The sequence below is a fragment of the Hemicordylus capensis genome, chromosome 1, assembly GCF_027244095.1.
Source record: "Hemicordylus capensis ecotype Gifberg chromosome 1, rHemCap1.1.pri, whole genome shotgun sequence".
In the NCBI taxonomy this organism is placed as follows: domain Eukaryota; kingdom Metazoa; phylum Chordata; class Lepidosauria; order Squamata; family Cordylidae; genus Hemicordylus; species Hemicordylus capensis.
Window position 1 is genome coordinate 389,467,614 of NC_069657.1, and position 23,915 is coordinate 389,491,528.

Genomic DNA, 23,915 nt, shown 5'->3' on the forward strand with positions numbered 1-23,915 from the left:
GAAAGCCCTTAGCCTGCAGTTCTGTGCAAAGGAGACCTATTAAATGTATAGCATCCATTGCACAGGAAGAGATTTGACAGAAGTTAAGAGTTACTGCAAGAGAAAATATGCCTACCTATATAAAATAGAAAACCTCCTCGTTTGGCCTCATTCACATCCGATGGCAAACCGGAGTTGAATGGGGCAGAGGTTGGAAATCGTGAATGTCCGAATGCGTGAAACCATGGTTTCATGGCAAAAACAACCTGCAGTTTCCCTCGCCAAACTCCAATTTGAACTTTCATTTTGTAGTGAATTTTGCTGCTCCAACCTGAGGTTTGAAGGTGGCAGCATTACATTTGAACGCAGACGCTGCCCTAACCATAGCTTTGTGCTGTTTCTGGAGCCAAAATCATAGAGAGGGCGGCCCAGACCCACCCAGGAATGCCCCTGCTCCATGGCTGCTGCACTTCTCGCCTTCTGCCTCTCCGAGCACTTGCCCCACTCCCCGTCTCTGTCCCCATCTCTTGCTGCCTGGCAGCATGGATGCCACCATATCCCATCCCATCCCAAGCTTCTAAGCCTCTCAAAAGGAGAAGTCACATTGGGAGATGCCTGTTTCCCACTGGCACTCACTTGTTATCCCTTCTGGCACTCAGAATAAAAAGGGGAGGGGATGGCAAGATGGACACAAAGTAATTTGTTCACACACACACAAAATAATCAGTCAAGAAGTATGTTCACAAGCACATGCAATCCTAGTGGCACCATAAACCGAGCAACCCAATTAGATCGCTGCAAAGACAACGCATGGTAGGGCAGTGATACCTGGTATCGGCTTTAAAAGAGCCCCACCAAGGAACTCTTGTCTGTCTCTGCTCTATGTTTTTTTACAATAAAGATGGGGAAGGGGGGCCCAGCTCCTTTCCCTTGGGTACAAGCACACACTCTATGGCATTATTCATGAGAAGAACTGTCCAGGGGGGACACATGGATTGGGCAGAATCATTAATAATGTGTGACTATGCCCATTCCCCCAAGGAACATTCTCTCATGAGAGTGCCAATCCATGGAGACACACATGAGGGCTGGATAGCAGTTATCACCCAGCCTAATTGCTCAACACAAGGAAGCTGTGGGGACAGGTACCCCAGCAACACCTTTCCCTGTCTTGGCAACTGCCACAGTGAAGCAGTCCAAGCAGTCCCTCTGCCAAGTAGTCTCTCTGACATTGGCACATATCCATGTTTGCTTTTGCCCAGTACAACCACCCTACTTTCCTGGGATCAATGATAATCAGGGTTTTCCTCTCCCATAATTCTTTGTGGCTACCAATCTGCAATGCCGGTCCAAACCCAGGAAATTTGAATGAGAGTAAAGATCTATCCCTGGTTCTGGTGTTTCCCTAGTCTGCCCACCTGGTACCGCCTGGACACATGGAGCAGCCACTACTCCTTGGGAGTATGAAAGAGTTGCCTGGAGAGAAAAGGGTCGTGCTGTACAAGTTGTATTATCTACCAGATAGAATGGGGGCCCCACACCAGTGGGGGACCCTTAATTTGGATGGCCTAACGCAGCCCGACAGAGGACTGAAGCTCACAGAACCTCTGGTCCTCGCCAATGGACTGGCCCTCTCATGAGAGGGCTAATCCCTGGGTGGCAAGCTGACAAGGGGGCAGGAGTGTGATTTGGTGTCCCTGGACTGCTTTGCCGGGGTCAGCCATCTCAAGAGCATCTTTGGTCACAATGGATCAGATCCCAGGATCCTTTGCCCTCCCTCGTATACATATTCCTTCCTAGGAAACCCTCATGATCCCTTTCTAGAGTAACAGAAAAAAAGTGCCCCCCTGCATTCCCCTGTTGCCAGCAATTGGGCTTGTGCAAAACTGTTTTCGTGCAGGGCTCTTACAAGGGTGGCGGTGCAATTGCTGTCAGGAGAAGGACTTAAATACCATTTAATGAATTCCATCCATTCAGAAAAAGCATGATCATGCTCGGCATATCCCCCTGAAGATCGTGGCCAATGGCTGTCACCCTACAGATGTTGTGATGCCTTGCCCACAGTCTGGTGACACAAGCACAATGGAGCTTGCTAGGATGCAAACTTGGTGGACCAAGAAGAGGGAGTGGCTCCCCTAGCCTCAAACTGGAGGTTGCCAGGCTGCGGTTGGATGAACATCTGCAATGCAATTCATGGTTACCAAAATTAACTGTGGGTTTGGCAACCTTCAGTTTCATGTTACGTGCAAATGCAGCCTTTATCTACTCTGGTCTGAGTTAATTCTACATTCTCAGCATGCACAACATGTCAGTTTTTATTGGTTCATCAACTTCTCCCAGCTACCATTTGCATCAGCATTCATTCAGTGGGGAAATGGATTTCCCAGTAGGCCTCATAGGCCCAGGCCTAGGGGCATTATGCACGTGGGGGCGGACCAGAGAGTTGTTTTTTGGTCAGTTCAAACTGAAAGGTAGGGTGATGTTATGATTGGTGGACTCAACATGACAGGGCAGCAGGGCACTGGGATGTGCCAGGCCTAGGAGTTACTGAAGGGTCAATCCAGCACTGATTCCATATTATTGCACTCTACCCTGACAGCATGAACAACTAGCAGCCATGGGCTGGCTTCCAAAAGCGGAAACATCTGTGGTGATTCCCTCAGTCCCCTGAAGCTGCCAAGAGCCAGATGAGCTTCTAGCTTTAGGTAATGCCCACTGCTTGGAGTATGGAAATTGATTTTTATTTTTTATGTTTGGTAAAATGTGGAGAAGTCAGGAAGGGTGGTATGGGAAATGGCTGTGGTGTGTATGTGGCTGTGTACACTGACATGCCTGTGTGTCTGCTGACATGTGCAAAGAAGTATGTGTAGAAAGAGTTTATTTATTTATCTATTTATCTTTATTTATTTATTTATTTATTTATTTATTTGACTGTGTGGGACACCTTTTTTGGAATTAGGGTGCCTTGAGCTTGCTGTGTACCAATTTCCAGCTTTCTAGCTGGTGTGGAAGTACACTAGCCTTTGGGGAGCACACTCTGAGTGCCCTGTTTAGAGGAAGAGATATACCATGTCTCATTTTCAGGTTTTAATAGGGATTGATTCCATTTGGACTATGTGTGTGCCAAATTTAAGAATCTAGCTCTTAAGGAAGTGCACTTACAATTTTAACAACCCTTGGAATGAATAAGTGAGTGAGTTCTGAGTGCCTTTTTATATATTATTTGTTTATTACATTACATATTATTTATTTATTACATCCCATTACATTACATTACGGGCAGATAGGTTTGCAAATAGCTTACTGAAGGCAGCCAGAAAGATGACTAAAAGCTTACATTGTGGGGTTCGTTTTCCCTGGTTTCCTGATTTTAGTGTGCTTAGGTTTAGAACGATGCTTAAATTATAGCTTTCTTGGTAATGAATCATGGAAAGCATTCTTTGTCTTGCAGACTTTTCTTACTGGCGACAATACTGGCAAGCTGCCAGAAGGGCTCCCTGAACCCAAACTGAGATATGAGTGCTTGTAGTTAACACAGAATTAAAAAATGAATATTTTTGGTTTGGAAATCCATATCACACAGCGGGCAACAGACCACATGATCAACAGAACAAGCATTCACTGCTGCCAGTTTTTGCCGTTATATGAAGACATATAGTAATAATATCATTATGCTGCTGCTGAAGTAAACATCTTTTTTGGAAGTACAATATAGTTTAGAACAGAATGATCATGGATGATGGCAGATTAAAGCAATAAAGCTGATGCATAACAGCAGAGATGTACCTAGGTAATCTTGGAGCCTGGACCTAAAGGCCTTTGGAGCCCATCCCCATCCCCGCTGCAAGTTAAGCATCATCCCCCTACACCAGGCCTGCTCCACTTAGCCCCCCCCCAGAGGTTTTTGGACTACAACTCCCACAATCCCCAGCCACAGTGGCTAATAGCCAGGGATTATGGGATTTGTAGGCCGACATCTGCAGGAGGGCTGAAGTTGAGCAGCCCTGCCCTACAAACACACACACACACACACACACCATGACACACGCAGTATTTTTAACATGTGGGTTCTTGAGGGAACAAAGAGCAACTGAACTCAGGAGAATGTAAGCATATAAAACAGGTATATTTATGCAAATGCACATCAGCAGAAACATTTCAACACGCAACTTATTCCCATCCCACATATTTCTTTCCCCAGTCCCCGATCTGTCTCTAAAGCAGAAGTCATGCTCGGCCGCCTAGCACAGGTCACAGTCATATGTGGCTGCCCAGCGCGGTGACGACACCACCCGGGACAGACTAATGATGATCTGGGGGGCCCCAAGAGGGTGTGGAGGCCCTGGACTTCTGCCCCAAAGTCCAGGAGTAAGAGCACCTCTACATAAAAGCAAACTGCACATGTCACTCAGTTGCATGACTCTTTCTTCTGATAGTGTTTTTAAAAACAAAACAAAAAGGAGCTGCTTCATTGGTGAGTCGAGGGTCAAGTGAGGAGGTACTTAACCCCTTTCTCTGCTGATCATTTGTCTGCTCGGAATCCTCCCTGCTTCAAAGCTGCTTTCCTAGTAGCAGCAGATGAAAAGATCTGTATCTTTTCCCCTGCAGGTGGAAAAGCAGCTTGGGGTGTATCTACAAATTCTGAGTGGAGAAATGGCTGGTGGGGAAAGGAATAAGCCCCTTCTCCCCAGCTGTGGACCCTCTGCTCTCCAGTGAATCCTCCCATGGCTCTGCCTAGTTAAAACAGAACAGATGGGGGAAGAGAGAGTCAATCAAGTCTGCATCACATGTGGTTTGGCCTTTAGTGGGTTTCTCAACTGATCTGGAAGGGAAAAACAAAGCTAACATTTATAATTCTCTGATGTTCCATAAAAAGCTATGGGCAAATGTTACAAATGATTGTTTAGAAAGCATGGATAGCGAACTGTGAAAAATGTACGGCCAAGTTTAATTTTAATATTCTTTCTGCTTGGCTTTGACTCATGTCATCCATATCTTTTTTCAGTATTCCTTTGCCTGCTTATCAGTAGTTAAAGTCACCCTGTGTCTGCAAGAACCCTTTGTTCTTGTTCTGACCGCGCTTGGCTGTTCCCAAGCCCTTCAGCTCCTTCTCCAGGGTCACCATGGATTATGGATGGTGTGTAGTGGTGTGTGGGCAAAAATGTAGTCACTTGCCCCCACACACCACTACAGCCCTCGCTGTTTTGTGTCTCTTGAAAAATCCACATGTATTTGCAACTTTTAGATTTCTCACAGGCTGTCTGAGGTATTCATTTTATTTTATTTTTCGTTACTGGGTAGCTGTTCAGAGGCTTTGGGAGAGAAGCAAAATACATACATAAACAAAAGGCACAAATAGCTGGAGTTGTGCCAAATGTTTTTATATGACATCAGTGTAGGGTCACTGAGGACATTTGTGAGGATCACTTAGTGTAGGATCACAGTGCAGGATCACTTTGAGGACATTTGTGAGCAGACATCTGGTAAAGTCAGATTTTTCTGAACATTCACTGAGTGTGTACTTTAAAGAAAGAGGCATTTCACACGAGCAGTGTGAAGTGCCATAAGAGGCTTTGCGGGGAGAGTGGGCTAGACCCGCTCTTCTTGCACATGAGCAGGCAGCTTGCCCTGGGCTGCCAGATCAGCTGCCAACACGATTACCGGGCCGGCTCCGTCATGGAGTCGGCTTGGGTGGTGGGGATCGGGGGCCTCCCAGCCCCCAGAAGTATCAGAATGCCCAGCGCAAGTGTGTGGGGCATTCTGGGGAGGCTTGTTGTAGCCTCCACTGTTGGGGATCTACTCGTGAGTCACTGTGGTGCAGAGCCATGCCATGCTGACACACGACCAGGAAAACAGGGTTAGTGGAGTGTGCGCTCTGCTAACCTCATTTAACAGGCGGGGGGGATTTAAGAGGGTTGGCTCAGGAGCCGCAAAGCTCTTGTCACAGCACACGACCAGCCGAAACCGGGCTGGGCTCTCTTAGCCTGGTTTCGGCTGGTCGTGCAAATAGCGTCAAAGTCTTGAAGCATTTCTTAAGATATCAGTAAGTATCCTAACAGGCCTCAGTGTTGGGATTTTGCCATAGCACTGTATCAGTTCTTGTGCTAGACATGTCTGTATGCTTTTGGCTCCAGTAGGCTTGGGGGTGGAGAGTCATGGTTTGTTTGTCAGCTTCTTACTTGCTTTCTTGAATGGAACCTGAGAGGTTCTCCCTCTCTCTGCATAAAAGATTGTTAGTCTGTTTATTGTTTTTTTTAGCCTATGTTTCAGTTAGTAATAAATATCAAACTCTTGTTTCTCAATTAAAGTTGCTTCCTGTAGAATTGCATAATAATAATAATAATAATAATAATGATGATGATGATGATGATGATTCGATTTCTATACCGCCCTTCCAAAAATGGCTCAGGGCGGTTTACAAAGAGAAATAACAAAGAAATAAGATGGCTCCCTGTCCCAAAAGGGCTCACATTCTAAAAATAAACTTAAGACACACTCCAGCAACAGTCACTGGAAGTATTGTGCTGGGGGTGGATAGGGCCAGTTACTCTCCCCCTGCTAAATAAAGAGAATCACCACGGTAAAAGGTGCCTCTTTGCCCAGTTAGCAGGGGAAGGATAAGCAGGATATAAGCAGTTTCTCTGCAACACTCATACCACACGAACAAAAGAGTGTAGAAGCTGAAAAATGTAGTATATGTGCAGGTTGTTGAATCTGCCAATCTCTGTCATTCACAGAGACACATTGGCCCTGCCCTGGGAACCCTCTTACTCTCTCCACACACATCCTAACTGAAATAATGAATGACATCTGCCTAAATAGAATGAATTTTGTAAATCTCTAGCTGAGCAATGTATACCTATACTAATTTTTCATGGATGATTCTTGCACTATATACTTTGTGTATGAGATTCAGGACCAAGTAACCTTAAGGGTCATTTCGTCTCATATAAATCTACCTACATAGTATGATCCTTGGGCCTAAGCCCAAGCTTGGCCTAAGCCCCAACCATGCCTGAGGTGGCATGGCAAAGTGCTGGACACCCCACTCCCATTTCTATGGTGATGTGGTGAGCAGAGTACATTGCATTCCACTCTTCCACCTTCCTGCTGTTGGAGGGGGGCGTGCTTTCCTCCCCATCTATTTCCTTCTCCTCCTACCACCACTGAGGAACAGAGCAGAGAGAAGTGTGGAGAGCAGAATAATGGGTTAGATAGCCCACCATACTACCTTTCCATTCTGTTTACCAATTTTGGCCTCTTGAAAAAACAGGGAGCAGAAAAAGATGGTGGAGAGAGTGGCAACAGAGCAGCAGCAGCAGCAGCAGCAGAAGCACTGATTTTAGGCACGGGAAGGGCACTGGTGTGAGGGGAGGTGCAGTAAAGTAGTGGTGGCAGTGGATGGTGGGCGTGAGGTGCACCCCTGCTGCCTTCGCCAATCTGCTGTCTGACGCGACTGTCTCACCACATCTGATTAGCAGGCTGGCCATGTTGGGCGAGATCCTTTCCACCATCTCAGTATAGCCATGGGTGCATGAAACAGGGTCTTTTGGGTAGTGGCAAGTAGGCCTTGGAATCTGCTGCTAAGAGAGGCTCACTTGGCCTTCTTCTAACTTGTTTTTAGGCACCAGGTCAAGATCCTCTTGTTTTGGAGAATATTCAACCTTGCTGATTATCTTTGGTTCTTGATTTGTGTTCTGCTGATTATTCCTGTTTTATTACGCTGATTATTATTGCTTTATTTTTATGTTTTATTCCAAGCTGCCGCTGTCTTATTGATTACTTTATTGATTGAAATGTGTAATGTTGTTATTGGCTAGTGTGCTCTTTTAATTTATATTATATTGCATTTATATGCTGCTGTTTGGTCACTGTCCTGTCCCCAAATCATGGGCTGGCAGGGCAGGGCAGGGCAGTTGAGGTTGCAGTACCCTGGATAGCTCCGTGTTTGTGAACAATGTGCTCGAGCAAGCGCCAGTGGTGGAATGAGGTCTTAATTTAAAACCTTACCAGTAGGCTCAGACTACTTTTCCCAGGCTCTGCCTCTCTGTCTAGGGACCAAAGATATTTAAAGGGGCAGTTCTCTGGCATGGAGCAGGGATAGGCAACCTTGACTTGCTAGCTATTGTTGAACTACAACTCCCATCATTTGGCCTCTTCACTTTCAGCCTTTAGAAGGCCTGTGGAAACAGTCCTGTTCAGATGGCTTTGAATATTGTTTAATTTTCCCCTGCTATGATTGGTGCTGTTATATGAGATGGTGGGAGTTGTAGTTCATCAAAAGCTAGAGATCCAAGGTTGCCTACCCCTGGCCTGGAGTCTAGCACTTCTTCATTTCAGGAAATTCCTTCTGACCTGTTTTCAGTACCGTTGTTCAGGTGTGAAGGTGAGGAAGAGACTGGCTCACTGGGGCCTTGGGCTTGGGCAACAGGGTCTCTGCTTCCAGAATCTCCAGTTCTGGGATCTCCCTACTGGAGGCTCAGACTTCAGCCTGGTGTCAGGGTTTCGGGCTGAGGCTGGGATTGGTTCTTCTGTCCTGAATGTCCGTGCCCCCGCCCCACCCCGCCTTCAGAGTCAGACTCAATACTGTAGACATGACCATTACATAGTAATCCCCAAAGTGACTTACATTTCATAAAAATCATAAAACTAAAACAAATAAAACTATCAAAATATGAAAAAGCAAACTAATCATAATATCAATGATAAAAATGAGCAGTATATAATCAATCAACATTGTTGTTTGTTGTTTATTCGATTTCTATACCGCCTTTCCAAAAATGGCTCAGGGAGGTTTACACAGAGAAATAACAAACAAATTAGATGGAACCCTGTCCCCAAAGGGCTCACAATCTAAAAAGAAACATAAGATAGACACCAGCAATAGTCACTGGAGGTACTGTGCTGGGGGTGGATAGGGCCAGTTACTCTCCCCCTGCTAAATAAAGAGAATCACCACGTTAAAAGGTGCCTCATTGCCAAGTTAGCAGGGGTTAACATTCAAAGCCATCTAAAGAGAACTGTTTTCACAGGCCTTCTGAAGGCCGAGTGGCCAAATGGGCCTCCTGCAAAAAGGGTGTGCCAGAGCTAAGGGACCATCCCTGAGAAGGCCTGTTCCACATAGGTACCAATTTATCCTCAGGTGGAGGTGGGGCATGGAGCAGACCTTCTTCTGATGATCTCAATGGGCAGACAGAATCAAATGGGATTATACTTATGTTATGTTGAGCATCAATACACTGCATGCTCTGTCTATGAACTCTGTATTGCCCCGTTACTGTTTCCTCCCAAACTTCCTCTCAAACAGTTTATTGACTAACAGTGCAATATTTATGTACACTGACCTGGGAGGGAGTCCCACTGAATTTACTCTTGAGTAAACCTATGCAAGATTAGGGTGTTGCAATTGCTTTGCACAATGCACATGTTGAGTTGTGTTTGCTTATTACATTTTATTCTGCTTTTCTTGCATTGAACTCAAGGCTGCATGCACGGAATTTCCAAGGCAGTCTCCCATCAAGGCACCAACCAGACCCAGGCCTGCTTCACTTCAGGAAGGTGGCTGTATCATGCACCTACAGATGACAACATCTACCACTATCACTAATAATATAGGCCCCTGTTCTGCTTCATTATTAGCTTATGTTTAGCATACATTTTCTTTCACTGAAGTCTGAGTGTTCTAGTTTGTGCTTTGGCTAGGTAGGGACAATCTAGCCATACATCACCCCACTAGGTCACCTGTTTTAAAGATACCCTTCTGGGCAATCCATATGCAGAAAACCATACAATGAAAGCATAAGCATAAAACAAATAGCAATATAAAACACACATCAGAAGATCACAGGATTCAGCATGTATTGTATTAGCATAATAAATAATATTCATCTTGCATTGATACTAGCGCCTTGCTAAAAAAATAAGAAATGATCACGAGAGGCTCTTTGAAATGCCTCCTTTCTTCAGATCTCTGACCGATGGGCCCCTGGCCACTTCCCCCACCCATCTGGATCATTCCCTCCCTCCCTCCCCTCCCTCTCCTTTCACAGATTGTACCCAGAAAGAGCGAGGAAAAGACAAACCAGTCTGAGAGAGACCGCAGTCCCACCTTCTCCTGAGTCCAGTCCACTCTGCCTTTTCTGCCACTCACTTGCTGAGGCAGCAAGGGGGCTAGAGCCAGGATGAGTGCCCAGGCCAGACACCAGGATGCCGAAGCCTTGCTGCTGATCCCTCTGCCTCCCCCAGCCATGCCTCTCCAGCAGCTCTCGCTTCTTTTTAGCTGGCAATTACTGGCTGCCAACTCCCTCACTGATGTGAGAGAGGCAGCTTCAAGCAGCTCTTCTGTGGTGGGGAGGAGGAGGGAAAGGGGCAGTGCTGGAGGAGTGGTGGAGCCAGCCTGCCCACGGAGGAGCAGCTGGAAGAGCAGGCGTGTGATTGTCTGAGTGTGTCTGCGTGTGCTTCATTCGCCATCCTCTACCTTTGCATCTGCTTTAATTGGGCTGATTGTGCTTCTGGGTGTGTTTCCTGTCAGTCTTCTTGCCTCCTGTTTTTGAAGAGGCCCATTCAGTGGAGAGAGATGTTTATTTACACATCCAGCTGCCCCTAGTATTTCCTCCGGGAAGTGAATTTTGTCCCTGGCACCACGTCAGCATCATCAGGAGGACTGCACATGACTAATCGCTCAGCCTTGGGCAGCGGCTGCAGCAGGATGGTCTCGCCCCTCCCTCGTTTCCTCTTGTCTTCCCCCAGTGATACAGGGCTGCAGGGCTGCTAGACAGAGGCTTGTGTTTTTCACTAGCAGGCGTTGTGCTTTATGACTTCTTCTAGATTATCATTTCTGTGGAACAGAGAATCAAAGCATGCTATTTGTTTTTGTTGATAAGGTGCTGTTCCAGTCAGTGTGATGAGACTCCAGCAGCTAGTAAAAAGTTACAGATATTTTTTTTAAAGGCCATGTTTCAATTCTCCCCAAAAGCTTAACTTTTGAGTTCTTTTCTTTTTTCTTGTCTTTTAAAAACATCAAAACTTCCCTCAAAATTCTGGTTATATTAAGCTTGTTATGCACAAGCCTTAGCACTTACATTTATATACCGCTCTATAGCCGGAGCTCTCTAAGCGGTTTACAATGATTTAGCATATTGCCCCCAACATTCTGGGTACTCATTTTACCAACCCCGGAAGGATGGAAGGCTGAGTCAACCTTGAGCCCCTGGTCAGGATCGAACTTATATTATAACCTTCTGGTTACAGGGCGGCAGTTTTACCACTGCGCCACCAGGGGCTCATAAATACACATAGGGCACATCTGAGGCTTAAACAAAAACAGCCTGAGCAACATAAAATTTGGTGGAAGCCACCATATGCCAGGTGTGCCACCACCATTGCTGGTGGAATATTATGAATATGACAGTGGAATGCTGCCCTGTGATTGGTGGCTCCCAGTGGAATCGCCATGTGATTGGTGACTCCCAGTGGAATCGCCATGTGATTGGTGGCTCCCAGTGGAATTGCCATGGGACTGGACCTTTCTGTTTCTTTTTACAGCTCTTGTTTCTCCTCCCATCTTGTTAATCCCGGCTAACTTGGCAAAGAGGCACCTTTTAACATGGTGATTCTCTTTTATTTAGCAGTGGGAGAGTAATTGGCCTTATCCACCCCCAACACAGTACCTCCAGTGACTGTTGCTGATGTCTATCTTATGTTTCTTTTTAGATTGTGAGCCCTTTGGGGACAGGGATCCATCTTATTTTTTTATTATTTCTCTGTGTAAAGCACCCTGAGCCATTTTTGGAAAGGCAGTATAGAAATCAAATTACTATACTATACTATACTATACTATACTATACTATACTATACTATAGAGCAAGTATAGGATCCCAGCTATGTCAATCCACTGTTGCTTGTGAAATGGCAATGCTGGTATACTGGTACCATAGGATGACCCAACCTGACTTATCTACAATGTTGTTGTTTTTTTTAATGTACATTAGCTAAGTCCACTTGATTGACTGTATTTTGGTCTCTGGCCATGCTTTTTCATCTTCCAATGGGTCACATGTCTAGAGGGAAATTTCTGTCTCATTCTTCTTCCCCCAGTTCTGCCTGGTCCATTCTTTACTGGTTGGAAAATACGCCAGGCATAAAGGGTGATGGAGATCTGTTGGCAGGCTTTAGGCAAAGCATAAAGAGGCTCATTGTATCTACTGATATGTACATACAAAAATTTCATCAATGGTGAGCAGAGGTACACCTAGGTAATTTTGGAGCCTGGACCTAAAGGCCTTTGGAGCCCACCCACACCCCACTACAAGTTAAGCATCATCCCCCTACACACACACACACACACACACACACACACACACACACACACAGAGTGACACATGCAGTATTTTAACACGTGGGTCCTTAAGGGCACAAACAACAGCTGAACACACAGAATGTAAGAATATAAAACAGGTATATTCATGCAAATATGCATTAGCAGAAACATTTCAACACGCAACCTAACATATTCCCATCTCACATATTCCCCACGCCCACTCCCCGCTCTGTCTCTAAAGCAAAGTTGGCTGCCCACTGTAGGCCACGCTTGGCTGCCCAGTGCAGTGCAACACTTTCACTGTGCAAAACGGTCTGGCTTTTCTAGGGACTTCCATCTTTTACCTACCTTCACCTCACTGCTGTTGGCCTGTTGCTGCTGTTGACTCGATATGAAGCCGCTTCCAACAGATAATGCTCCAGCTCACAAACTGGTTACCCAGAGCCTCCCCTAAAGCTTTTTCTTTTTCTTTTTCAGTTAATGACTATCGGAGAATAATCCAATCCATTATAACTGAACAAAACAGAACTCTTAGAACTTGGGATTCAGCCACTGCTGACAAATGTCCAGCTTTCAATTTAACTGAAATACTTGTCATTTTATCCACAAAGTATCTAGGAAACTCCGTAACTGTGGGCTATAGCTTTTGAGCAGAGACAACAAGCTGAATTAATTAGCCCGAGAACCACCTGGAAGAGGTCTGTCTGAACTCTGAAAAAGCAGTGGCAGCACAGAAAGAAGACTCTTTGTCACGGTCACACCATCCCAACATAGTCCTTCAAATGGACTTTATGCCATATTTATTTCAGACAGTAAAGCGCCATTTTGGTTCCAGCCATTCAGTTTCAAGGATGAATGTCTGGAACCTAAATTGTTTTTGTTTAGTTCCAGAAACTAGAGCAAATCAAGTGAAGGAAGTGTCCGGCAGCCATAATATTAATGGTCAAGGCCTAGCTGCTATTCCACAGGTCTACCAGGGCACAAAAAGTCCATTTAATAGGCAAGTCCTCCAGAGTTCTTCTGTTTTCCCTTTTCTTGGCAGATAACTTGGTATATGTGCAATACAGAGAGACAAAACTTCTGTATGTTGTGTCAGGCTAATAATATCCCTTTGAATTATATGGTTCCAGGAGGGATTGTCCCAAGAGAAATTAATTGCACATCCAGCACTTCTGTAAAGAAGTTCCAGATGTTCTCAAAATATCCCCAGCATCAGAATCTATCTTGAAATGGGAACTGGTTGTTTCTCTTCTGGGCAGATAATTCTGCTTTAAGTGGGGAAATTAGAGCAATCACAAAGAAGGGAGTATCCTTAACTGAGCAGCAGCTGAGCTGCCTGCAAGGTTTGCAGGAGTTCTGAGTCAATATCCTGTTGTGAACATGGATGGCTCAAACATTATTGTTTCTTCATGCCTGTGGCCACTTTCTTAAACAAGCAGTTCACATGCAAGGGCTGGGTCTGAGACCAGTGTCTGGTCGAGGGAGGGATGCAGTGTGAGAGAAGATCATAATTGGGAGTTTGAATGTAGAAAGAATTGGACAGAGAGAAGAGGTAGAAGTTTCCAACTGGAACTGGGAATGCAGGTTGTGGGGAGGGCAGCCCAAGTTGCTCTCTGGGAATTTGATGCAGGTTCGGTGGCAGTATTGGTAGTGTCTAGTGCTACCCTAGGTAATTTTGGAGCCTGGATCTAAAGACCTTTTGCCCCCTCCCCCACTTCTGCCGCAAGGTATGCATCGTCCCCCTACCACAGAGTGGCTCAACATTGGCCCTCCAGCAGAGGCATATCTAGGGAAAATAGCACCTAGGGCAAACACTGAAATTGCGCCCCCTGTCCAAACATCTGACACCCATCTTTCAGATAACTTTACCATAGTATCAGATGAAAAATACAAGTCAAGCTAGTTAATCTTTTAATATTTCAAAAACTATTTAGCAGTGGACGTAACCAGACCAAAAAATGCTGGAAAACTACAAATTTCAGTATGCTGGGGCTCATGAAATACCCAAATACTATGTGGAGATGTACTTGGAAAAGTAAACAGAAGTGCCTGTCTAATTCTCTACTATGCATTGTAGCATCAACATTACATAAGTTTTAAAAATCAATGGAGAATTTGACTTTTCCCAGATACTCTGAAAATAATTAAAGGATATGCAGAGTAAACTGTGCCACTGCTTGGAATATATTCTAGTCTTTCAGAAAGACAGTTAAAATGAGAGAAAGAGAGCAAGAAACTCCCAGTGGGCCTTAATACTAAGGATTTCACACAGATTCAAAGACAAACTCACCATTAATAGCCATATTATTAAGACATCACATTTAACTCACTTATCACAAGAAGCAAAGTAAGAGCAAACGAATACAATCCTAGCTCATAAACTTCAGCTCAGTATTCACAAGCCCTGATTCTCTGTACATAGTGCCAATCTGAATATGTGTACAGTGTCTTATATTATATTAACTTTTTTTAAATTTTTTTTTTACCTGTAGCCCCTTCAGGGGGCTTCCTAAATGCCATGGAGGGTGTCTGCAAAGGTTCCCCCTCCCCCTGCTGGCCTCTAGGGCCTCACAGGGACCATTTGAGCATGTGCGGTGGCCATTTAAAAAATAATCTTATTTTAAAAAATGGCAGCTGAAAACAAAATGGCCACTGTGCATGTTCAAATGGCCTCTGCAAGGCCTGGCATGGCCTAGGGCCTCATAGAGGCCATTTGAGCATGTGCGGTGTCCATTTTGTTTTCAGCAGCCATTTAAAATTTTTTTTTTTAATTTTACAAAATGGCACCCCCCTTCAAGTGTCGCCCGGGGCACATGCCCTGCCTGCCCCACCCTAGGTACACCCCTGCTGTGAAGACAATACTGAGCTAGATAGACCAATGGTCTGACTCAGTATGTGGCAGCTTCCTATGTTCCTAGAGGAGATTTCATGGAGAATTTTGACTGCATCTTGAAAATGGGGTGAATCAAAGACAAATTTCAGTAACCCAGTAAGTTCTCAGGGACATCTTTTCAGGATGCAGAGTGGGCAAAGGAAAGGGGAGATGGACAAAAATTGTCCCTCCTCTGTAACACATTTAATTTAATTTATTTGTTTGTTTAATTTATATACCACCTGACTCCAAAGGCCCCAAGTGGTTCACAAACCAGCTATTAAAACAGGAATTAAAAATATAACAATTCAAAAATTACAGCAATTAAAAAATCTAAACCACCATTAAAAATTTAACACATTCAAAAAAGCCTGGCTAAAAAAATGTGTTTTAAGGGCTCTTTTGAAGGCTGGTAAAGATGTAAAAACCACAAATGTCTGTAGGGAGCACATTCCACAGCCTAGGAGAGACTACAGAAAAGGCCGCTCCCGAGTCACCGCCAGATGAACTTGTGATATAAGGAGACAGACCTCTCTCGGTGATCTTAATGTGTGTTGGGGGTCATGCAAAAGGAGGTGCTCTTCCAGGTAACCCGGTCCTAAGCCATTTAGGGCTTTATAGGTAATCACCAGCACTTTGCATTTTGTCCAGAAACCTATTGGCAGCCAATGCAATTGCTTTAAAACAGGAATAATATGGTCTCTCCGAGACACTCGGAGTCCAATCTAGCCGCTGCATTTTGAACCAACTGAAGCTTCAAAACTACGTACAAAGGCAGCCCCACATAGAGCACATTGCAGTAGTCAAGCCTAGAGGTTACCAGAGAATGCACTACAGTTCTGAGATCATTATCTTCAAGGACCGGACACAGGTGTCGTATCAGCTGAAGCTGACAGAAGAAAGCACTCCTGGCCATAGCTTCAACCTGAGAAACCTGAGTGAGGCCTGGGTCCAGAAGCACTCCCAGGCTATGTACCTCTTCCTTTGGGGGGAATGCAACCCCATCCAGAACAGGAAGGTCTATCACATCCCTCGAAGTATGACCCCTTACCATGAATACCTCCATCTTGTTTGAATTAAGCTTCCATTTATTATCCCTCATCCAGTCCATTACTGCCTGTAGGCAAGCATTTAGGGGGATTATGCCATTTCCTGATGATGATGTCATGGAGAAATAGATTTGGGTGTCATCACTGGTTTACTATGAACGCAAGCAGTAAGTCAGGTTAATATTGTTAGATTTCCTTTTAAGATAATATAAGAACAGCCCTGCTGGATCAGGCCCAAGGCCCATCTAGTTCAGAATCCTGTTTCACACAGTGGCCCACCAGATGCTACTGGAAGCCTACAGGCAGGAGTTGAGGGCATGCCCTCTCTCCTGCTGTTACTCCCCTGCAACTGGTACGCAGAGGCATCCTGCCTTTGAGGCTGGAGGTGGCCTATAGCCCTCCAACTAGTAGCCATTGATAGACCTCTCTTCCATGAAGTTATCCAAACCCCTCTTAAAGCCATCCAGGTTTTTGGCTGTCACCACATCCTGTGGCAGAGAATTCCAGAAGTTGATTATTCACTGTGTGAAAAAATACTTCCGTTCGTTGGTCCTAAATTTCCTGGCAATCAGTTTCATGGGATGACCCCTGGTTCTAGTGTTATGTGAGAGGGAGAAGAATTTCTCTCTCTCCACTTTCTCCACACCATGCATGATTTTATAGACCTCTATCATGTCTCCCCGCAATTGTCTTTTTTCTAAACTAAAAAGCCCCAGGGTGTTGTAGCCTTGCCTCAGAAGAAAGGTGCTCTAGGCCCCTGATAATCTTGGTTGCCCTCTACTGCATCTTTTCCAGTTCAAAAAGATCCTCCTTTAGATGTGGTGACCAGAATTGTACACAGTACTCCAGATGTGGCTGCACAACAATTTTGTATAAGGGCATTATAATATTAGCCGTTTTATTTTCAGTCTCCTTCCTAATGATCCCTAGCATGGAATTGGCCTTTTTCACAGCTGGCGCACATTGCGTTGACACTTTCATCGAGTTGTCCACCACGACCCCAAGATCCCTCTCCTGGTCAGTCACCGACAGCTCAGATCCTATCAACACATACTTGAAGTTGTGGTTTTTCATCCCAACGTGCATCCCTTGACACTTGCCAACACTGAACCGCATTTGCCCTTTTGTCGCCTACTCACCCAGTTTAGAGAGATCCTTTTGGAGCTCCTCACAATCTCTTGTGGATTTCACTACCCTAAAGAGTTTGGTATCATCTGCAAATTTGGCCACCTCGCTGCTTACCCCGGCTTCTAGATCATTTATGAATAAATTAAAAAGCACTGGTCCCAGTACAGATCCTTGGGGGACCCCACTTCTTACTTCCCTCCATTGTGAAAACTCTCCATTTATACCTATCCTCTATTTTCTGTCCTTCAACCAGTTAGCAATCCACACATGTACTTGTTATTGGGAATTCTCTCTGGTAAGAGAATACCTTTTTAATTATAGCAGAGTGCACAGAGGCACAACACAGCAGAATTTAGTAGGCATGCATGTATGCTGAGAGTAAAGTAACTTGGAGCCAGTTCATAGTTTCAAATCAATATATATGGCATTTATTAGAGAACTCCATTCTAGATAGGAAAGAGAGAACTTAGGATCTCTAATCTATCTAGCTAACTGGATGCAGATGGATTCTGCATCGTCTCTGCACACATGGTGCAGGAGAGAAGAGCTTGCATGTTGCAAGGTAGAAGGAACAGGAAGAGAAGGGAGAGAGGAAGAAGCCCAGCTCACTGACTCACTAGTCTATCCTCCACTGTCTTTGAGTGTTGGGGACGCACCCCCCCCCCAACATATTAGACCCAGAGGTACCAACGCAGAAGTATGTGGAATTGAGGCCTGTGTCTGATTTCATTTTATATTAAGAAATGAATTAATACCTGGACTCAGGGTGAATTGACACCCCAGATCTCAACTGGTCTGTGAGGGAAGAGGCAATCCAGCATTGTATTGTGAAATGGGTACTCAAGGAAGCACAAAAGCCAGGCCAGAACAATCCAAATGCTAAAATGTGACTCACTATCAGATAATTTCTGTGGAAGAGGCCAGAGGCTGATCTCCCCTTTCCTGTTTCAAGAAGCCTATGTTAATCCTTGACAATTATTGCTCTGCTATACTTAATTGCTCTCTATAGAAATTCAACATAGGTAAATGCACACAAATAAAACACCTATAGACTTTAATTCTTACTTTACTAACACTTTAACACCTTTTGGGATCAGGCTAGCAAATCTGGGACAAGAGAAGATGCCCATTTGCAGCTCAGAGATGCAGATTTGCTTTGGGCAATGCCCCCCCTTCTAAGCTCACAGCTTACAGAAGATGGGATTCAGATCTCTCTGGACTGGCCAATATCCTGAATAATTAAAAGACATTATCCAGAAGGTAACAGCATTGTCACCCTTTTGGGGACCCAGGAAAAGATGAGGAGATTTGAATAGACTCTATGAGAGATCAAAGGAAAATACAACTATAAAGAACAGGCTTACTGGACAGAGAAGTGGCAGTCCCTTGCCTACCAGCAGTCTTGTGCCTACAAGCAATCTTGTGCCTACAAGCAAGATCTGCTCATGGGCAATCCAAGGGTTTGCTGCCCAAGCCCCGGGGCTAGAGGCAGGAACTCTTTCCATGGGAGAAGGGACTGTTTGTGACTTCTGCTGCGAAGTGAGAAGTCAAGACTTCCCCAGCCATGGTGCTCTGACTCTCAGCCGTGCTCTGAGGAAACTGCATGCTTGATCTAAAAGCTCCTGTCTCCAGCCAAAAGCTTCTCTCCTTCAGCTGAAAGCTCCACCATTCTCAAGCCTTTGATCCTGGTAATATGCTGCCTTCACAAGCCTTGGATCCCGATTTTCCTCCTCCTTACTAATCACTGCTACCCCCTTCCTAAGCCCCCCCTTCTTCTTTCTCTGCTTCTCTCTAAATGCTTTATTTAGGATTTATTAGATTATTAGATATCTGTAATTACTGATTGCACACACATATGTTAGTTAGGCACATTACACTACACCCTGAATCGGAAACATGTTTTTAATGTGGATTATTTTATCCTGATGAGCAACTTTTTATAATAAAGCCCATTGAACTTTCTGAGTGTGCCTCTCTCTTTCTCTGTTTGCACGCCCAGATCCTACATGGTCACCATCTCCAAGAACCAATTTAGTTTGTGTATGATGTGACCTTGCCTCTTTCCCTCTGAGCATGTACAGAGTGCAAAATCAGGTGTAGTTCACAACATGAGACAAGAGACAGCGCGAAGTCCTTCACTTCCAACACTTGTCACCTTATCCTATGACTGCTAAGTCTTCTCAGGAGTCTTTGATGAGGAACTTTGTCGAAAGCTTTTTGGAAGTCCAGGAAATCACTAGTACTTGAATGCGCTTCCTACCCCTCCACCATAGCCCCCTCACCACAGAGTTCTCTCCACCTGCACCTGATCTGCGCTCCTGCTCCTCCTCCATTCTATTGCTTCCATCCCCCGCATCCCCTCACCCCTCTTGGTTGCTCCTCCATAGCATTGCTCCATCTCCCTCACCCCTCTTGGTCTCAGCCAGATGCTCTCTAACCCCTGTACCTTGGGGCCCTGGTCCATGGCCTCCAAGGTCTGGGGGGGTCTCCTAGAGCCACTCCAATTCCTGTTTGAATGTACGAAGGAAGAATTCTGTAGACTCAGCCTTGTGTACAGCATGGTTATAATGTTCCCTGCATTTGAACAGAGATGCTCTGAGGGGACACTAGAGTGGGATTGGCAGCCCTGATGCCAGATTGCTACTGCAAACAGTGGAGGCCTGTTGTATTCCATCCAGTGAGGCTTAGCCCACTCTCCCTGCAGACGATCAAGGCAGCAGCCCAAGTGGCCAGATCGGCCGCCCACATGACTGCCGGCTCCGTCACGTAGCCAGCGGGGGCTGTGGGGATCGGGGGCCACATGGCCCCCAGAAGTTCCAAGATACCCCGCGTGAGCTGGAGAGACCTTTGAGCCTGGGAGGCTGTTTGCAACCTGCTGGCCAGGGGTCTCTTCGTGTGTTACCGCGGCAATACACGATCAGGAAGCCTGGGTTAGCAGAGCGCTCACTCTGCTATCCTGGGCTAAGGGGAGGGCTACTTTGGCCGGCTAGCCACCAGGGAACCACTGGGCTCATCTGCAAGCCCGCTGGTTCTCACAATGACTGGAAAGCGGGCTAAGCTCCCTTGGCCCACATTCCAGTGATCATGAGAATACCCTCAGTATCTTTTAGATTTTGTTGTTTAGAAGTTTGTACCAGTGGGGATCCTGTAGAGAGGGAAGGGGTCGAGTCAGAAAGGAAAAGAGAGTGAAAGGAGGAGGAGAAAATGTAGTCGTTTTTGAATTCACTCTTAGTTAAATCTACATAAAGATACTTTGTAATTGTGAGGAAAGCAGCTATAAAACAATGCCACATTGTCTACTTTCATAAGGCAATAAAGTGTGGGATGTTCAAAGCTTTCAGGCAAGTTCCAAGCATGATCGTACTCCCTGCACACACACTCTACTGCCTGCTTCTGCGCTACATCCCAGTGCAATCTTACTCTTTGTACACAAGCCAAGCAGGGACTTTGTATGGTTTTTGCTGCTCCACTTGCTGTCCAGCTCTCTTATTCGGAGAAGAACCCTTTCCTCTTCATTACCTTTTCTGTGGCAACTGGAGAAAAGGTTGGGTTCTTTTGGGGGGATGCTACTGGTCAAACCTGCACAAAATGTCCATCAAATCCTTTATAAGAAATCATTGATCAGGGTGAACAAATAGGTCTGAGTTCCTCCTTTCATGCGAGTACTCCTTTATTGCACCTCACTGCTCTCACAGATTTTCAAGCCAGTATTCTTGCTGTTTGAACAAGTGCATACCTTTTGGATTAGCTTTTGCTCCAGGAGTGCTCTGCAATGATGTGTTTCCCTCAGTATCTCATAAGAAACACAAGTGTGTCAGAAATTGCTGCATATTCTACAAGCCGCTTGAAGTACTACTTTGATTTGTGTGTCCTGGGGTGATATTACTGACCTAACCATCAGATTCAAACAGTATGACATGCATAGTGCATGGACCAATGAACGATTGTGTGCAGCTTTGGTACAGCTAAGTGATTATTTGGAGTAATGCATCCTCGATGCAGGTCTAGTGGAAGCAGCCTCTTCTGTACCACCTGTTGCTGCCAAAGAACAGAATAAGTGATGTTATATTACTTAAGTAAAGGAATGAATCCCCAGCAGTCAAGAAATTGTTTAGCCAGTAAACAAATTCTGGATGAGCACCACTTGATATTCATGTGTTCCTGTGGCAAGGTCTTTTCATAAGCTACAGTAATCAACCAGCCAAAGAGGCAAGACCATGGATTATGAATAAGCCAACACACACCCTACCCACTCCTCTTTCTTCTTCTCCTTATACACCCAGCTAATTCCAGAGCTTCCTGGTTTATTAAACCACAAGTGAATTTTGGCCCATTGAATAATGGGTGCTAGTAACGGGGCTCCTGGCCCCCCGCCGCCATTCCCCCTCCCTCCGCCGTCCGCCCCCCCTACCTTTAAGGGCCAAATCGGCCCAGGCACTTGCCCCCGCCAGCAAAAAATTGCTCCCACGGCCGACTGCCCACCCTCCCTCCCAGCTGCCGAGTCCCCCTTACCCTGGCCGACTGCTGTCGGCCGTAGACAGCCCTTAATTTAAGAGGCAGAGAGGAGCTCGCAAGCAGAGCTCCTCTCTGTGCAAAGCCTCTTGCCGAACTGCCACTTTGGGCGCTTGCGTCCCTTGCGCCCAAAGTGGCAGTTCGGCAAGAGGCTTTGCATAGAGAGGAGCTCTGCTTGCGAGCTCCTCTCTGCCTCTTAAATTAAGGGCTGTCTACGGCCGACAGCAGTCGGCCAGGGTAAGGGGGACTCGGCAGCTGGGAGGGAGGGTGGGCGGTCGGCGGCGTCGGCCGTGGGAGCAATTTTTTTTTAAAGTTACATGGCCTCCGCTCCGCCCCCGGCCTCCGTCTCTTTCGGCCGAGGCGGCGGCTCCGCCTCCTCCTCGGTCACTCTCCCCCGCCACTGCTTCTCCGGCTTCTTAGGGGCGGCCGCTTCTGGCCGCCCAAGATGGCTGCCGGGTGCCGGCGATCGTGTCTCCCTTGCCCTGCTTTGCGCATGCCCAGAACAGGGCAGGGAGGCACAGACACACGCTTGGTGTCTGTCCACGAACGGACACCAAGCGTTTTATTAGAGAGGATAGGAACATTGGAAGCTGCCATAATCTGAGTCAGACCATTGGTCCATCTGAGCCATTAGCTCAGTATTGTCTACACAGACTGGGAGCAGTTTCTCCCAGAAGTCTCTCTCAGACCTATCTTGGAGAAGCCAGGGAGGGAACTTGAAACTTCTGCATGTAAGCATACAGATGCTCTTCCCAGAGAGGCCCCATCCCTGAAGGGGAATATCTTACAGTGCTCACGTGTAGTCTCCCATTCAAATTCAAACCAGAGCAGACCTTGCTTAACAATGGGGTCAATTCATGCTTGCTACCACAAGACCAGCTCTCCACAAATTCTTATGAGATCAGTACAAGGAAACAATGACTTAAGTGATTCCAACAAATCAGGATATCAATTTCCCATTTGAAAATTGCAGGAAATGGTGCTTTGACAAATCAGGAAGCTTTGCATTTAGCCAATGCAGTTTGAATGTGAAATGCTAGCAACTGTGAGCTAGCTCTATATATCAGGATGATCAGGGTCACTGAATCTGGTACATTTGACATTGACCTCTTCAGGTCAATGAGTACAAAGCTTAAAGGGGACACTCTCTGGCCCAGACCCTTACACTGACACACTTCCTAGGTATGTAATTTTCTGACACCTCAGGCAAGGATTTAAAGAGAAGCTGAAGTCTTCGGCAACTGATGAGTGGATTCTTAGAAGGTTCAAGCTGCCCATTTTCTTAAACTGATGCTGATGTTATGGTCTGAGTCTGTGAGTCTTCCACATGAGTGAGTATCTGTGACCTGTTCCTCTTCAGATAGGAGTACCTCTTCCCTTGGAATGTGCAAGTGTCCATTCCTCATGCTACCTTCCGGTTACTGTCTAACCTAAATCACTGGACTTGGACTGAGAACATGGTGCAAGTTCATCTCTCATTTATTTCTACAGATTCAATTTTATCCTCACACCAACCTTGGGACTTATGTTAAGCTGAGATAATGACTTGCCAAAAGCTCTAACGGAGCTTGGTACATGAACACATCCAAACCAACCACTACCATACAGGTTCTCATAAATCAGGAACACACATTCATCCTCCCACATACCCACCATTCTGCTCATGTGCACAACCTCCTTAGAGGGCAACAGATGGAACACTTGAATATTCATTAACATCTGAGTACATATTCAGTACTTATCTTGTCCTAAGATACAATTTCAATGATATGCTTAGCAGCTGCTTTACCACTTTCTAAAAGGAAGGAATCGTTGGACTAGTAGGGCAGGAAGGAAAAAGCTATGGGTAAGATAACAGCCAGTGAATAGGCAGAATCAGAGGAAGCAAAAATGTGATTAGTTTGTTTCTGTTCCGTCTCCAGCCATGAATATGTGAGCAGTGCAAAGTCAAAACTACAGGACCCCAAAATATCCACAACTGCTAAGCAGAACTCTGATCATACCTGTTTTTATCTGTAGTTGGATATTTTCCCAGTAATGTTAAGAACTGGTGGGT

At 45.6% G+C, this 23,915-nt stretch overlaps 1 protein-coding gene across 3 annotated transcripts in view; it reads right to left on the reverse strand.

Annotated features, from left to right (window-relative positions):
• The window catches only part of QPCT (glutaminyl-peptide cyclotransferase), a 65,084-nt gene that overhangs the window by 16,600 nt on the left and 24,569 nt on the right, over window positions 1–23,915 (reverse strand). The window contains exon 1 of one of the 3 annotated variants that reach the window (XM_053302803.1): window positions 10,088–10,829. The exons of 1 other annotated variant lie outside the window; for it this stretch is intronic. In XM_053302803.1, the coding sequence (XP_053158778.1) occupies window positions 10,088–10,228 (141 nt within the window). In that variant the 5' untranslated portion in view covers window positions 10,229–10,829. Of the gene's footprint in view, window positions 1–10,061; window positions 10,830–23,915 lie in introns of those variants that run through there. One more of the 3 variants, XM_053302813.1, reaches the window with a different exon arrangement.